This window comes from Corapipo altera, unplaced genomic scaffold, assembly GCF_003945725.1.
Source record: "Corapipo altera isolate COAL_440 unplaced genomic scaffold, ASM394572v1 151, whole genome shotgun sequence".
NCBI classification, from domain to species: domain Eukaryota; kingdom Metazoa; phylum Chordata; class Aves; order Passeriformes; family Pipridae; genus Corapipo; species Corapipo altera.
In genome coordinates this window covers 1,347,284-1,362,982 of record NW_020884976.1, presented here as the reverse complement: position 1 = coordinate 1,362,982, position 15,699 = coordinate 1,347,284, and the positions used below count along the sequence as shown (strand labels likewise).

Sequence of the window (15,699 nt, the reverse complement as noted above, 5' to 3'; positions counted from 1 at the left end):
GGAAGTGTCCAAGGTCAGGTTGGATGGGGCTTGGAGCAACCTGGGCTAGTGGGAGGTGTCCCTGCCCATGGCAGGGGGTGGGACTGGATGGGCTTTAAGGTCCCTTCCCACCCAACCCATTCCATGACTCTGTGTTTCTGTGACTCTGTGCCCATCAGGGACATGGAGTGGTGCTCCCTCAGGCCACGCAGCCGGTGGGGTCCTGCTCACCCTGTGTGTCCCCACGCTGTGGATCCCGGGTGCCCCGGAGCCCGACAGCTGGAGATGCAGGGGCTGGGGGTGTCCCTCACTGGGACACAGGGGTGCTCCATGTGGGGACAGAGGGAGGTCACCACCTCCAGGCAGCCGTTGATGATGGTGCCGGTCCAGTGGGTGCCAATGTCACCGTGGCAACCACCGACCACCAACGGCGGGGCCAGCGGGTCATGGAGGAGCAGGGCAGGACAGGGCCTCGCGTCACCTTCTTCCCACCGCCCCAGAGCCGGCGGTTCGAGGGGCCCCGGTGAGGGGCTGGGGGACCCTCACACTGTCCTGGGGCTGGGGGACCCTCAGACTATCCTGGGCTGGGGGACCTTCATGTGGGACTGGGGAACCCTCCCCCTGGGCTGGGGGACCCTCACACCATCCTGAGGCTGGGGGACCCCACACTGGGCTGAGGGACCCTCCCGCTCAGGGGCTGTGAGCAGGCCTGTGGGCCATGGCTGAGCCCCCACTGCACCCCCGCTCTCTGACACAAAGCCCTTCTCACCCAGAGCAGCCCTGGGGACTGGGACCTCGACCCAGACAGTGTCCTGCCCAGCTCCACTGTCCACGAGCAGCTGCTCCTGGAGGAGAAGGTGAGGCTCTCCTCTCCCCCTGACCCCTCCAGGCCCTGCTGGTGCTGCCCCCCTGGGATGGGGTTTGGGGCCCCCTCTGCCACAAAGGGGCCTGTAGGTCTTCAGCATCAGGATAGGGGTGCCAAGGCTCCCTCCAATGGTCAGGAGGAGGCAGCTCTTGGATTTGGGCCACCTTTGACATGAATGGTTGAGCCTCCATCCTGACCTCTGGACACAGCTGCTGTATCCTATCTCCAAGTCACCTGTGGTTTGGAATGAGCTACAGGCATTGTTTGCCATGGGCTTAACCCGGACTCAGATGTTGTTCCTAAGATATCCTGGGAGAAAGTAGGTTTAGATGGGATATTGGGAAGAAGTTCTCCCCTGTGAGGGTGTTGAGCCCCTGGCACAGGTTGCCCAGAGAAGCTGTGGCTGCCCCTGGATCCCTGGAAGTGTCCAAGGCCAGGTTGGACGGGGCTTGGAGCAACCTGGGCTGGTGGAAGGTGTCCCTGCCCATGGCAAGGGGTGGGAGGAGATGGGTTTTAAGATCCCTTCCAAACCAAACAATTCTGGGGTTCTCTGATTACACATACTGGGGCTTTTTTCTGGGCCATACTGAGGGATAAGGTGGGATGTGTCTCTTCCTGAAGACAAGCATCACTTTGGCATCCTTCATTTCATGGTAGGACAGCGGCTCTCAGGTCTTACGTTTGCTTTCACAAAGGTAAAACAATTTGAAGAGGCCAAAAAGAAGACTAAAAGTCTCCACAAACAGCTACAGCAGCAGTTTATGAAAGACCAGGAGAGAAAGACGGAGTGGAAAAAGAAGGCGGAGGAACAGTTTAAAAAATCCCTGGAAGTGTTCGATCGCAGGAGTGGGAAGGTGTCCGCCCGTCCCGCCCGTCCTTCGTCGGCGGCTGAAGCGAAGCCCAAGAAATCAGCGGCTGCTGCCGACAAAAAAAAGAGCAAGAGACGCGTCTAGAGAGCTCCTCCTGCAGGCTGTGCCCCGGCTCCGGCCACGGCTTCCAACCCGCTGGAATTTTAGGAAGTTAACGCTCCCGTTACAGCAATAAATCAGCACAATCCCTCCCCCTCTCTGGTGTTGCTGCCCTTGTAAATCCGTGAGGATGTGGTGGTTGGAGAGCCCCGGGCTGGGAAGGGAGCGGTGGCAGCTCCAGGAATGAAACACCTCTCCAAAGACTGTTTTCCTTTGTGAAAGGGATGGAGCTTTTCCTGGCTCGTGCCTTGAGGCTGGTCGGGCACTGAACTACCCCAGGGCAGTGGGCACGGCCCCAAGGCTGCCAGAGCTCAGGGAGTGTTTGGAGGAGTGTTTGGACAATGCTCTCAGGGACAAGGTGGGATTGTTGGGTTGTCTGTGCAGGGCCAAGGGTTGGACTGGATGATCCTTCTGGGTCCTTTCCAGCTCAGAAGATTCCACGATTCTGTGGCCTGATTTTCCAGTCCCCATCACAATGTTGAGGTTTCATAACATAAACCTTTTCTCCTTGAAATGAAGTTGCTAATTTTTTATGCTTCCCAGCGGCCTTGAGGGAAGGTTGCTGTCACATGCTCAAGTTTTTTCTTCACTGGATTGAAAAATGCTCAGTACCTTCAAGCTGTGTCCCTCAGCTGGAATTCTGAAGAGAAATCTCATGACTGATGGGAAAGGCATAGCTCAGACTCCAGGACAGCACAGGTGAGTAACACTCCAGTGCTCAAAAACTGGGAGCCATCAGGCCTTGACAATGAATTCTCCATTTACTGTAAGACAATTTTCTTAAAGAAATAAAATTTTTTCCTAACTTCTCCACAGACATGATTCAGGTGCTGAAAGGCTCTGAAAGTACTGCATAGAAAACAAGGGTTTGGCACCTACATTGGCTTCAAACCACAGGTCTATCAAGTCTTGCTTTTCCTGAGTATTTAAGGCACCTTCTTGTTGTCTGTCCTCCTCCCAGCTGGGATAAATCTGCCCTGCACACTGTCCTCTCCATGGACAGGCCCTTCCTTCTTGACCTCAGCTTTTGCCTGTTGGGTTTGTCCAGGAAAATGGGGATCTGCTGTTCACCACAAGGAACTGGATGATGTTTAAGGTCCCTTCCAACCCAAACCATTCTGTGCTTCACTGTGACAGCTGCTGGACAGGACAGACAGGGAACATCTCTGATCGTGCTGGCACCAGTGGCAGGATGGTGTCCATCTCCACCACTTTTTGAGCAGCACTGACACCCAAGCAGAGATGTGTTGAGGTGAATAATAACAAAATGCCAACAAGCAAATCCTGCCACAAGTTTTTAGAGAGGAGCTGGAGGTTGTCCCTCAGGGGTGGCTGACCTGTGCTGGCCACCCCTGGGGTTTTCCTTGTGGGAAGATGCTGTGAGAAAAGGACTGGTTTAAAACCAAGTGAGAGAGTGGATTTGGTGGCCATTCATGTGTTACCACACAGGGGTCCAGCTGCTGTTCGAACACTTCTCTGCTCATCCAGCAAAAAGCCCACCAGGGTCCCCCAGCCCACCTATTCCCCTCCAGCCCCCACCAGCCTGACCTGCCCTCCATGGCCTTTGGACTCTCCTGTACATATCCAGCCTCCACAGCATCCTGGAGCAAAGTCTTGGTGTTTAATAATGGCATGTGAAAAACCAGCACCCTTAGGTTGTTGTACACCTACAATCTGGGCAGATTCACTGCATGTCCCCAGTTCTTGTGCTAGGAGAAGCAGAGACTGGCTGCTCTTTCCTTGTCTCCCCATTTTCTGATTCCAGAGTCCTTGGCTTTGTCCCCCCTCCATCAACCTCTCAACTTGGGTGGGTTCAGGTTGGCTCTGCTGTGCAGTTCATCCCCATTGCTATGGTAACAACTGCATCCATCCATCCATCCATCCATCCATCCACCATCCATCCACCCATCCATCCACCCATCCATCCACCATCCATCCACCATCCATCCATCCATCCACCCATCCATCCATCCTCCAAAAGACACCCTGAGCACCATGGGGGTCCCCAGGCAGTTCCTGGGATGCAGCAGCACCCTGAAGGGAACAGGGATGTGTCCTCCCCTTGCCATGGAAGCAGAGGGGCTGTGGGGCTCTAACAGAGCTCCTCTGTGTGGAGCTCACAGAGCTCAGCCTCTCTGGGCTCCTCCCCATCCTCCCCGTGCTGGGAGAAGCCAGTTACCAGTTTCTCCAGTCCCCCAGCTCAGTGCTGTCCTTGATCCCAGTGTTCCCACGGCAGGAGTCAGCCCTGGCACGCAGCAGCACCCCTGGTACAAAGAGCCCCAGGCCTGGGGTGATGCCTGATGCCCTTTGCCCTGTCCTCACCACCTCCCCAGCCCCATGGCCTGGAAGCCCCTGGAGCTGTTGGAGTTGAACTGTTCCCCAGGGCAGGCTGTGGGTGTTGGCAGTCCCCTGGACCTGGTTCTGCAGGGGTTGGGTCTCTGGGCTGATCCAGCCCTGGGTGTTCCCACTTGGCACAGCAAGGAAGCAGATGGAATTTGCCTGGGAGACTGGAGGTTGTGACTTAAATAGAACTATAGAATCACAGAATCTTTAAGGCTGGGAAGTCCCTCTGAGATCATCAAGTCCAACTGTGCCCTCAGCACTGCCAAGGCCATCACTGACTATGTCCCCAAGTGCCACATCCACGGCCTTGAAATCCCTCCAGGGATGGGGACCCCCTGCCCTGGGCAGCTGTTCTAATGACTGACCACCCTTTCCAGGAAGAAATATCCCAATATCCAATCTGACTCTCCCCTGGCACAGCCTGAGGCCGTTCCCTCTCCTCTTGTCCCTTGTTCCCTGGGAGCAGAACCCGACCCCCCCCGGTTCCCCCCTCCTGTCAGGGGGTTGCAGAGCCAGAAGGTCCCCCCTGAGCCTCCTTTTCTCCAGGCTGAGCCCCCCCAGCTCCCTCAGCTGCTCCTGCTGCTCCAGCCCCTTCCCAGCTCCGTTCCCTTCCCTGGACACGCTCCAGCCCTTCAATGTCTGTCTTGTCGTGAGGGGCCCAAAACTTAATTCAGGATTTGAGGTTTGGCCTGACCAAACTCACACACTCTGGTCTCAGTGCCCTGACACATCCAGGGAGATTTTCCTTTCCCAGAGGTGCCCACAGCTGGCTGCAGAGATGCTTCTGCCTGAGCCCATGTCCCTCTGCACTCCTGCTCCTGCCACCCAGCTCCAGTCTGGTGCTCCCACATCCAGCCCAGCACCTCCAGCCCAATATCCAGTTGGGCTGCCCCTTTTGAGTCCATTTGCTCAGAGCTTACACTAAAACCCCACCACACTTGTCTCTTCTATACGGCAGGGACTCCCTGGATTCTCTATGCCCTTCCTGAGTCTTTCTCACAGGCTCTGGGGGCCAGAGGAGTGCAGAATCCTTCCCAACTGCTCACTGTATGGATGAGAAGCACGTCACCCCGCTGATGGCACAACCCGGGAATGAGTGAACAGCACCAGGAGCTGCAGGTGGAATGTGGTCAGGGATCAGTCAGCCCTGTGGATTCCTCCAGGGCTTGGTGTGATGCCAGAGCTCCACATTCCCAGCAGAGTGCGAGGCAAGGCTGCAGCCAGAGGACGGTGGCAGGAGGGGACTGTCCCTGCAGTGACAGGTTGTGGTGCTGTTGGCTGCAGCAAGGCTTCATTGTGTGCTTCTGCTCTTTCCCCATCATTGCACAATCGGTTTAAATCATCCCCTCCCTGCTGTCCCTCCCCCTGTCCCAAGCACGGGGGGCAGCAGGAACAGGGAATTATTGGGGCAAGCCAAGCTGGGGTGGATCAGGGCCTTTCAAGCTGGTTGGGCCCCACACTCTGTGCTTCCCCTTGCCACAGAGGAGCAGGATTCAGCACCTGGAGAGGGGTTTGGATGGTGGGGGAAAGCCCAGATGGGGCCAGGGTGGTCTCTGGTGCTCAGGTGTGTCACAAAGCCCTTGTGCCAGAACAAAGCCAGACTCAAACCATGGGGGATGCTGTGCCCGGGCTGTACCTGCACCCAGAGTTCTCCTGGCTCTCCCTTCCTTGCTCAGATATGTCCCACATAATTTGGATTCTCGGGCACTTCTGGCTCTGGGCAGTGATGCAGTCTGGTGGCTTCGGGTGCAGGGAATTGTTTGAGGATGGATCTGAGGTTTTCCTACATCCTGGATGAGGTGGGACTGATGCAGGTTCAGTGGTGTTTCACCCACCTCACAAATTGACCTGGTTTCCTTCCTGGTGCAAGAGCTGCTGCTGGCCTGGAGTGGTGTGTGAAGCTGCAGGACGAGTCAGGCTGCTCTGGACTTGTGTCATCACCTCCATCTCTGCCTGCAGGATGGGAATGTCTGTAATTACTCAGATCCAGGAGGGAGCAGCAGTGATCCACAGTCTTCCCTATTTTAGAGGAGGTTTGGATGAGACCCACGGCTCCACCCTTTTCCTCCTCCCTTCCTGTACATCCCAAGGACTTGCTGTCCCTTGAGCAGGCTGTGTGCACCAGGACACAGGGGACTGGTGACAGTCACTGGGCAACTGATCCCATCTCCGGGTCATGGCCGTAAGGAAGGCCAGGTCTGCAGTTCTTGGAGAGCAGTGGTCCATTTCAAACGAAGCAATCAAGACACTCCTCAACTTTGCAAAGAAAAAGACAGTCTTTTAATGACGGATTTAATTGCCAAAATGTCTTCAGGGCATGTGGCCTCTTGCACCCTGTTTTAGGACAAGAGGAAATGACTTCAAGCTGTGCCATGGTTTAGGCTGGATATTAGGGAAAATGTCTTCACTGAAAGGTCTGTCAAGCCCAGGGCAGGGGTGGAGTCCCCATCCCTGGAGGGATTTAAAAGCCCTGTGGATGTGGCACTTGGGGACATGGGTCAGTGGTGGCCTTGGCAGTGCTGGGGGATGGTTGGACTCGATGGTCTCAGAGGGCTTTTCCAGCCTTAATGATTCTGTGATTCTGTGTCCAGCCCAGCACCCCAGAGCCAACACAAGCCTGCTCTGATCCACGGTCCTGAGCAGTTTGGGAAAGCGCAGACCTGGGCAAGCCTGGCCCCTCCGTGGGTGTCCTCTCCTCCATCCTCACCAGTGCCAGGCCATAAACCCCAGCCCTGGTTGTCCCACTGCATCTCCCATCACCAGACCCTTGTTTGCTTTGCGTAGGGAAAGTTAATAACGTGTGACGTGCTGGAGCAGTGGCACAGCCCCGGCGCTGCAGTTTTATTCACGGGCTCCGACGCGCCACGCCAAAGTAAAGGGAATGCTCAGGCCAGAGAAGGCTGAGCCCCGGGACAAGGCTCCCTGCTGGCTCCTGCCCCAAGGACACAGCTGCCATCACCGGGAGCTGCCCTGGCACTCAGCCTTTTGCCAAGTTTCCCGCTGGAAATCAAATCCCTCCTGTCCCGAGGGCACCCGTGTCGCTGCCCGGGCAGAGGGCGAGGGCACGGCCGCTGTGCAGCGCTCGAGGGCCAGCAGCTGCCTTGCAGGGGTCGCTAATTAATTCACGGGTAACCAATTAATTGCGCCTGTACAACATCAGCATCCTCATCAGCTGAGGTTCATTACCACTTTTATGGCCCTGAACGCTGCAAAACCAGTCACGTTAACGGTTCGGTTTAGGGGAACTCGGATGTGTCTGGTGATTCAAAACGGACCCCTCGGGGCTCCTGGACACCCAATGCGCTGACCCGCGCCTGGCAGATTTGACCTCCGGGGGATGAAGTTTGTTTTTGAGGTTATTCGTCGTGCTCTCAGGAACACAGGCCTGGGTAGCCCGAAGCGGACGCGCTGCCTCTTGTCCCCCTCCCCTCTGCCCTCACAGAGCTCGCGGCCGCCATGACAGGTACCCCGCTCCCTGGCAGGTCACCGCCGCGGGGCTTCTCATTGGACAGCGGTCCTGTCAATCAAGCGATGGGTGCCGCTGAGGGGCGGGTCCGCACGGGGCGGGGCAAACGCCTCTCGCCATAGGCTGTCCGGAGAGGCCCCGCCCCCTCGGTCGCCTGGCAACGTGAGGCGCTGGCGGCGGGTGGGACCGGGATCGGAACCGGGATTGAGGCAGGGATTGGGATTGGGGTCGGGGTCGGGGTCGGGATCGGGACCGAGCGCGCTGCAGGCCGCCGGGGGCCGGCATTCCCCAGTAACGGACTCCTGAGACACCCCCTCCACCCGGGGATCCTCCCGGCCCGGCCCCCCCGACCCCCCCCCCCCCCCCCCGGGGGTGCCCCCCCCCGGGGGCACCCCCCGCCGATCGCTGACTGTCCCACAGCCGGGGGTCCCTGGGTCCCCCTGCTGCCCCAGACCCACACCCAGGGGACCCTTTGCTCCCTGTCAGCCTCCCACACTCCGGTGCCCCCTGCCCCCTCCTTATGCCCTCCCTGTCCCCTCCTGTTGGCCCTTTCCCTCCAGATTCCCCTCCCACCCTCTGGCAGTGCCAGGCCTGAAGCGTAGAGGTTTCCTACTGGGAACCCTGCCCACCCTTTCAAGGTGGGCACAGGGCCCTACAAGAGCTGCAGACTGTGCTGCTGCGGTTCAGCTGCTCCTCAGAAGCAATTGGGAGCTTTCCTCCCACCACCCTTCGAGGCCAGGAAATTATTGTTAAGGGAATATTATTGCCTTATTGTGGGCATTCAACAGCCTCTCTGGGACAGAGACCATCTCTGACCCACAACTGCATATCCTGACCCCATGCCCACACCCAGGGAGAACTCCAGTGTCATCTGAAACTCACACATTTTCCTACATTACCTTGTTTCCCTAATACTGTCACCATGATTTTCTCTTAGACAGAACATCCAAGAAGGAAGATTTAAGTGACAGTGGCAGCACAGGGACCTTGATGTTCTTTGAGAGTCTCACCTTGTGTGAGAGCTGTGTCCCTTTAGACTTCAAACCACTCAGCCCACAGGTTGAATCCATGGCAACAGGGAATCCAGCTGCATTCCAAGCATCATTGTGAAGCAAAGAACCCTGGTGAAGGACATGGCAACTCCAGAGAAGGCAACGACCCCCTTAGGTGCCATGGGGGTGTTGGAGCCACGTCAGCTAAAGCCTGATAGCGCAGAGACGGAAAGAATCCTGACTGTCTTGGATGAGACCATTACCAAGCTGGAGATGACCAGGTTGATCCCACGGATCACTAGCTCCCTGGAGAGGTTTGCTAGGATGCTGGGACCTGAGATCACAGCCAGCCTGTTGGAGCACCAAAAGCTTTCAAATGAAATGCAGCACCTGCTCGCCAGCCCTGGAGCACAGGAGACCATAAGAGCCAGGGAGCAACGCCTGAAATGTTCTCTTAGACACATCCTGAGGCTCCTTCTGGCCAACCCTTTGCTTTGCCAGGGACTGAAGTATCAAGTCCAGGTGAGAGCATCACCAGCTGATGCGTTTATCAAAGCCTTTGCAGAGTTCAGGGATTTCATGCTGGAGAAGCTCCTGACCAGTCCTGCTGAAGAGCGAGAAAAGATTCAGTTCGTGGAAGAAATGTCCCTCAAGGCTGAGCAAAACACTGAAGTGATCACAGCTCTACAGGCAGAGCTGGCAGCAGCAATCCAGACTCGAAAGGAGGAGGTATGATCTTGTGGGAATATCTTCCTGCAAAGTGTTACTGGAACAAAACTTTGGTAACAAACTGACCCCTTTATTGCAGTTCTGAAAGAGCAAGTTCCAGAAATCATTTCTAAACCAGATCTTAAACTTAAAGATACTATTTTTATTGGAAAATAGAATAAGGATGCTTATTGCACACTTGATTTTTTTTTTAAAACTTGAATTTGGCATGTTTTGAACCTGTTCTCACCAGCCAACTTGAACGAGACAAGTTCCAGAGGAGCTGCAGGACTGACACAAATTGCTGTGGTGGTGTCCTGGCAGGGTGACAGTGCCAGCTGCTTCATTCCTGCTCATGAAACAATGAAAAGTCATTCCAGGGAGAGATTACTCTGATTAAAATCCATTTTTAATGTCTGCCCTGTCTTCACTCTTGCTTAAAACCAACATTTCTGTGACTCCTGACTCTAACAGCTGCCTTGGAGCATTTGTGATTAATCAGTGATTATATGAATTACATCAATTTTTAATTTTATCTGCAGCTGAGGTGCAGATGAACGACTGGGCACTTCCCAGGCACTTTCCAAGCCTGTGGACTGTGCCAAGCATCCAAGCCCTGAGCTCCTGACAACAATTCTTTGTTTTCTACATGTGCTCCTCATTCTTCTCCCTGCAAGAGGGGTCAGCGAGGGAGGTTTTGTCCTGTGCTCGTTGCACTGGATGGTGCTGGCAGAGCCAAGAGCCTGCTTTCCCCATTCCCTCTGCTCCTTGGAGATCTGGGAATTGAGACACTTGAGATTTTTATGTGCAATTTGGCGGCTTGGCCAGGGCATCGTGGATAAATCTGTTTCACTGATCCCAGCTGGGGATTTCCCCAGACTTGGAGCCTGATCCAGCTCTCAAGGGAGACATGGGCTCGCTCCAGGGAATCTGCTTTTGGCTGTTCCTCAGGTGGCAGTGCCAGTGAGGCTTGGGGTGGTTTGTTCACTCTCTACCTTTACTAACGGGGTCCCAGAGGAGCAAGGGAGGAGGTTTCCAAAGTTCCTGTGTAAATCTAACTCTTTCCTCAGCCAGCAGTGGCAGGTCCTTGGTGTTACCTGAGCAGGCACCTAAGGGTCTCTTCTTGGATCTCCTCCATCTTTGCCAGGTCTTTTTTCTCTTGCCCACCTTATGCCTCACTGGCATTTCCCAATGATATCCTCTTGTCTTCTGGCTCTAGATGGACAAGAAGGACAAAATGATTGAAGACCTCAAAACCACCATGGAAAATCTGGCCAAGGACCGCAAAGCTGAGATCCAGCAGATGAAGAAGGAAGGGGCAAAACAGCAAGAAGAGGAGGCGAAAGCCGCCCAGGGCAGGTGTGCCAGGCTGCAGGAGGACGTGCAGCACCTGCGAGTGCAGTTCAGTGCCCTGGTAGAGGAGCATCGAGCCTCGGAGCTGCGTCTCAGGAAGGTAAAGGGGAGAAGAGCTCTGGGACAGGAGATTTAAACCTGTTTGCAGAGCTGTCAGCTCTGCCTTCTGTCTGCTGCAAGGGATTCCTTGGTCCCTGCTCGTTCCTGGCAGGATGCACATGGTCTTTGTCAGAGTACACCCGCTCTGTCCTCATGCTCTGCTGATTCCAGTGGAAAGCAGCCCTGCAGTGACAGCAGGGACAGAGCCTGTCACAGGTCCTGCTCCTGCCTCGGCTCTGGGAGCACCTTCCCACGGAGCTGTGACATGGCATGGGAGAGGCTGTGGGTGGGCAGAGTGCAGGGCAGCAAGGCTGGAGCAGGACAGGTGAGGGGTGGTGGAGAAACAAGGGATCTAGTGTAGGGTGGGCAGAGCAAACACAATATTGGCTTCATAGAAAGGCATCTTTTAGAGTTGATTTAGTGTTCAAGGTAGAATGTGGCTGATGTTGAGGGCTCAGCAGTTCCTGCTCTGCTTGGCATGTTGCTGAAGAGATAAGCCAAGGACTCGTGTGGTGTTGACTGAGGGTAAATGTGATTTCATAGAATCATCCCAGAATGGTTTGGGTTGGAAGGGACCTTAAACCCATCCAGTCCCACCCTCTGCCATGGGCAGGGACACTTTCCACCAGCCCAGGTTGCTCCAAGCCCCGTCCAACCTGGCCTTGGACACTTCCAGGGATCCAGGGACAGCCATAGCTTCTCTGGGCAACCTGTGCCAGGGCCTCCCCACCCTCACAGGGAACAATTTCTTCCCAGTCTCCCATCTGTCCCTGCCCTCTGGCAGTGGGAAGCCATTCCCTGTGTCCTGTCCCTCCATCCCTTGTCCCCAGTCCCTCTCCAGCTCTCCTGGAGCCCCTTTAGGCCCTGCAAGGGGCTCTCAGGTCTCCCTGGAGCCTTTTCTTGTCCAGGTGACCCCCCCAGCTCTCCCAGCCTGGCTCCAGAGCAGAGGGGCTCCAGCCCTGGCAGCATCTCCGGGGCCTCCTCTGGACTCTCTCCAGCAGCTCCACGTCCTCCCTGTGCTGTTCCCAGGGCTGGAGCAGCTCTGCATGGGGGTCTCAGCTGAGGGGGCAGAGGGGCGGAATCCCCCCTGCCCTGCTGCCCACGCTGAGGGATCAGCCCAGGGCATGGAGGGTTCTGGGTGCCAGGACACATGGGCGGGGCATGTCCAGCCCGAAACACAGCAGTACCCCAAGGTCCTTCCCCCCCCCCAGTGCTGAGCAGATACAGGAGGAGGAAACAGGAGCACAAGGCAGGCTCAGGCCTCTGGAGCAACAGCTCTGCCCTGAGGAGAACGCTCTGGTGACACAGAATCTAGAACTGGAAAAAGTTTCCCTCCTCATTTTGCTCCTCCTGGATATTCCCTCAAACCATCACAGCCCCCCATGGGCAGGACAGCCCAGGCTGGTGATGGGGGTATCCCTCACTCTTGCTTTGGGTGATGCAGTACGACTTGGCAACAGGGCTGGGCACTGACAAAGCACCAAAACCAAGTTAGAGCCACAGTACAAACCCCAAAATCTACCCACTTACACCTCCTTGGGCAGTGTCAGGCAGTCCCTGAGGCTGCAGAGCACAGCAGGGCTTGTTGAGGAGTGCTCAGCTCATTCCAGCACTCAGGAAGACGCATTTATTGACCACAGAGGCCTCCTTTCCTCAGCAAGTACAAGTTGTACTCGTGTACAAGTACAAGGTTGTAATTGTGGTCTAATTAGCTGAGATGTGACCCTGTGATGGCCTGGGAGCCCTTGGGGCTTCCTGGGGCAGTGTCACGTAGGAAATCATGTGGCACCTGAGATGGACCAGGAATGATTCCACAGAGCACGGATACAGCAGTTGGGGATAAACTGCCCATAACTGCTTGCACAGCAGTATAGCCACTGCTAAACTGTTCTACAGCCAGAAATATCTCTTCTTTTAAAAAAGCATCTTCTGAGTACTTTCTGTCCTGTGTTCATGCTTTGCAGTTCTTTATTGCTTCTATTTTAGGGTGGTTTCTCCAGTTTGTCGATGACTTACCACATTCCATAGGATACATTCATTTCATCCTGCAGAAAGCACCTTTCAGGTGCTGTTCAACCCCCCAGCTCCATGCTGTCAACCAAATAAAGCCCTCTGGGCCTCAGGGAATGTCCCAGGAGAATCCTCAAACCAGGGCAAATCACATATGTCAGCCGAGGGAAGCCTGTTCCAGGGACGGGGCTCAAAGCTTCCCTGCTTTCTCACTCAGGATCCTTCTCACTCAGGCCCCAGGTGCCTGCAGGGATCTCATCTTGTTTTGTGTTTCAGAAGAAGTGCAGAACGGAGGAGGAAATTGAGAACTGGATCCAGAAATATGACACAGACATGGCAGCAAAACAGGTATTGGCTCTAAACTGCTTTGCTCTGCCATGAGGGAATTTGCTCAGGTAGATTCCTGTCCAAATGGACATGTGGCTCTTACCCAGGAGGCCATGGAAGTGACAGACAGATCTCCATCCAGATGAACTGCAGGAAAGGGATCTTTGTCCTGCTTATGTGTCCAGGAGTTCTCTGCTCCTTTGGTTTTAGGAAAAGCTACATCCACTACTAAATCACACAGTGTTTGGGGACCTATGGGTTGCCACATTCTTTCAGGCACATCCACCACATGCCAGGGAACAGGTTTTTCTGGTTTGCTCCAATCCTCAATCCTCATGGCTCTGTCTGGTGCCCAAATCCTGATCCTGTTCCTGCTGGATCCTTTAGAGATGTGCTGGGTGCTAAGGAACCCAACAGCCTGCACCCAACTGAGCCATAACAGCCTGAGGGGCACATGAGCACTCCCAAACCTCACCTCTGTGAAGGCCCTGGTGGCTTCCCTGTTCCTGCACTATTTATGGGGATGGATAAAAGCTGCTGGACTCCAAAATGCAGGGAGGGGCCTGAAAGCTGCTGCTAATTGTAAGGAATGATTCCCCTGGTCAGGTGTTTAATAATGGGATTATTTTGGTTTCTTGTCTGTGGGGAGGCAGGAGCAGGTTTGGGGTAGAATTTGTCAAGGCAGACCTCCCCCCCCACTGTTCTCAAATATTCCATTGTGGAAGGATTTTTCAGAAGAACATGAAGATACTGGGACCCGGCATCTCATGAAATTCCCTGGGTACTGGGCACATGCCTTCTTTTTGAATCCCTTTGGAAAAGCTCAGCTCAGCTCCCCGTTGTGGTCCTGCACGGGTTTGGGGTGGGTTTCAGGACCCTTGGGGGTGTACAGGGAGGAGCTCAACTGCTGTACCTGCCAGGCCACGTTCGAGGCGATTCACGCTGTCTACACTGAGGAGAAGGCCCAGCTGGCCCAACTGATGGAGAAACACGCTCTGCTGCTCCAGGAGTATTCCCAGATTGAGGAGGAGCGCAAGATGCTTAAGCAGAAGGAGGAGGAGGAATTGCAGGAGCAGGCCAGGAGGAACCGTGCTGCCACCCGCATCCAGGCCGCCTGGAGAGGCTACGTGGTGCGGTCCTTCTTCAAGGCAAAGCTGAAGAAGCTGAAGAAGGCCAAGGGCAAGGGGGGCAAAAAATAAAGCCCCAAATACCTTCTTTGCCCCAGCAAAGCTGCTGGGCTCTTCCAGATAAAAGCGTTAAATTGTTAAGTTTGGAAAAGACCTTTAACATGGTTAAGTCCAACCACCAACCCAGCACTACCGTGTTCACCACTAAAATATGTCCTCAAGTGCCACATCCACATGTTCATTTGAACACTTCCAGGCATGGTGACTCTACCACTTCCCTTGGCAGTCTGTCCCAGAGCTTTAGAGCCCTTTCCATGATAAAAGCTTTCCTAATATTTAATGTAAAGGTCCTCTGGCACAACTTGAGGCCGATTCCCCTCATTCTGTCAAGTCCTGGGTGTGTGGATTTGGGAGCCCGTGTCGCTTTCCACAGGAGGAAGCTGAGTGACATGAGTCCTGCCTGGGCATCATCCTTGGAGTCTGCAGTTTTCAGAGGGTGGGATGTGGCACAGCCCAGCTCGAGCCCTGTTCCCAATCCTGCAAGCCACTCCCAAAGCTAACTGCAAGCTGGGAGCAAACAGCCTTTTGGATCCAGCCTCCCAGTGACATTTCTATACCCGTGGCCCTTCCTGGCAGCCTCCCTTCCCAGGAGAGGGCAGTGGCACTGGCTACAAAGCCCAAATAGCCTCCATGATCAGGTGAGGCCACTCTCTCCTCTGACAAGGCCAAGGGAGGTGTGTTCCCTTCCTTGCAGCCACATCAGATGCTGGGATCTGGGAGACTTTGAGCTATTGGTACCCATGTGGGCAGTTTGGGGTATAGGTACATCTCTCCAGGGAATCTTTGGTTCCAAACACCAACAGCCTTAGAGTTTCTGGGAAAAGATTGTTCAGCCTGGAGAAGGGAAGGCTCCACGGAGACCTTGGAGCCCCTTCCAGTGCCTAAAGGTGCTCCAGGAGAGCTGGAGAGGGACTTTGGACAAGGGCCAGATCCTGAGGTTTGGAGCACAGTGCCCTCACTGGAGATTTCACGTGGCTGGGGGAGCCCCCTCCTCCTCCCAGTGCCCCACAGGGGCTGTGTGTGCAGGTGATGGGTGAGAATAATGGGATCAGTGGGATCAGCGTGGATTAGGGAGATCAGGGGATCAGGAAAAGGTGATCCCCAGGCTGGGGGGGCAGGAAAGGAAGGGCAGAGGATAGAAGAGGAAAGAGGGAAGGGAAAAATGAAGAGAAGAGGGAAAGGAAGAGAAGAGAGAAGGGAAGAGAAGAGGGACAATAAGGGAAGAGGGAAGGCAAGAGAGAAGGGAAGGGAAGAGGGAAGGGAAAGGAAGTGAGGAGGGAAGGGCCCTCAGCAGATGGGGACACCTGGCTGGGCAGCACCTGTCACTGACCCCATGGTGCCCTGTGGAGAAGGGACCCCTCAGGCATAAAATCCAGGCCCATGGGCTGGGATGGGGGGGGGG

The 15,699-nt window shown here is 55.2% G+C and overlaps 1 protein-coding gene and 1 long non-coding RNA gene across 6 annotated transcripts in view; one reads left to right on the top strand and one right to left on the bottom strand.

Moving 5' to 3' along the window:
- Positions 1-324, bottom strand: part of LOC113957760 — a 998-nt gene extending 674 nt beyond the window's left edge. Inside the window, exon 1 of the long non-coding RNA XR_003531288.1 lies at positions 211-324. This is a non-coding gene — a long non-coding RNA (uncharacterized LOC113957760). The remainder of the gene's footprint in view (positions 1-210) is intronic.
- Positions 325-7,666: 7,342 nt separating this feature from the next.
- On the top strand, positions 7,667-14,390 carry IQCD (IQ motif containing D). 5 transcript variants are annotated; one of them, XM_027665516.1, is made up of 5 exons: positions 7,667-7,783; positions 8,559-9,342; positions 10,541-10,774; positions 13,060-13,131; positions 14,031-14,390. In XM_027665516.1, exons 2-5 carry the CDS (start codon positions 8,755-8,757, stop codon positions 14,307-14,309), a joined length of 1,173 nt encoding a protein of 390 aa, XP_027521317.1. In that variant the 5' UTR covers positions 7,667-7,783; positions 8,559-8,754; the 3' UTR covers positions 14,310-14,390. The 5 variants fall into 5 exon arrangements, with proteins under 5 accessions (XP_027521317.1, XP_027521320.1, XP_027521316.1 ...); XM_027665519.1 differs by having other exon boundaries at positions 7,711-7,848; positions 14,118-14,390; XM_027665515.1 differs by having other exon boundaries at positions 7,712-7,848.
- The last annotated feature ends 1,309 nt before the right edge of the window (positions 14,391-15,699 follow it).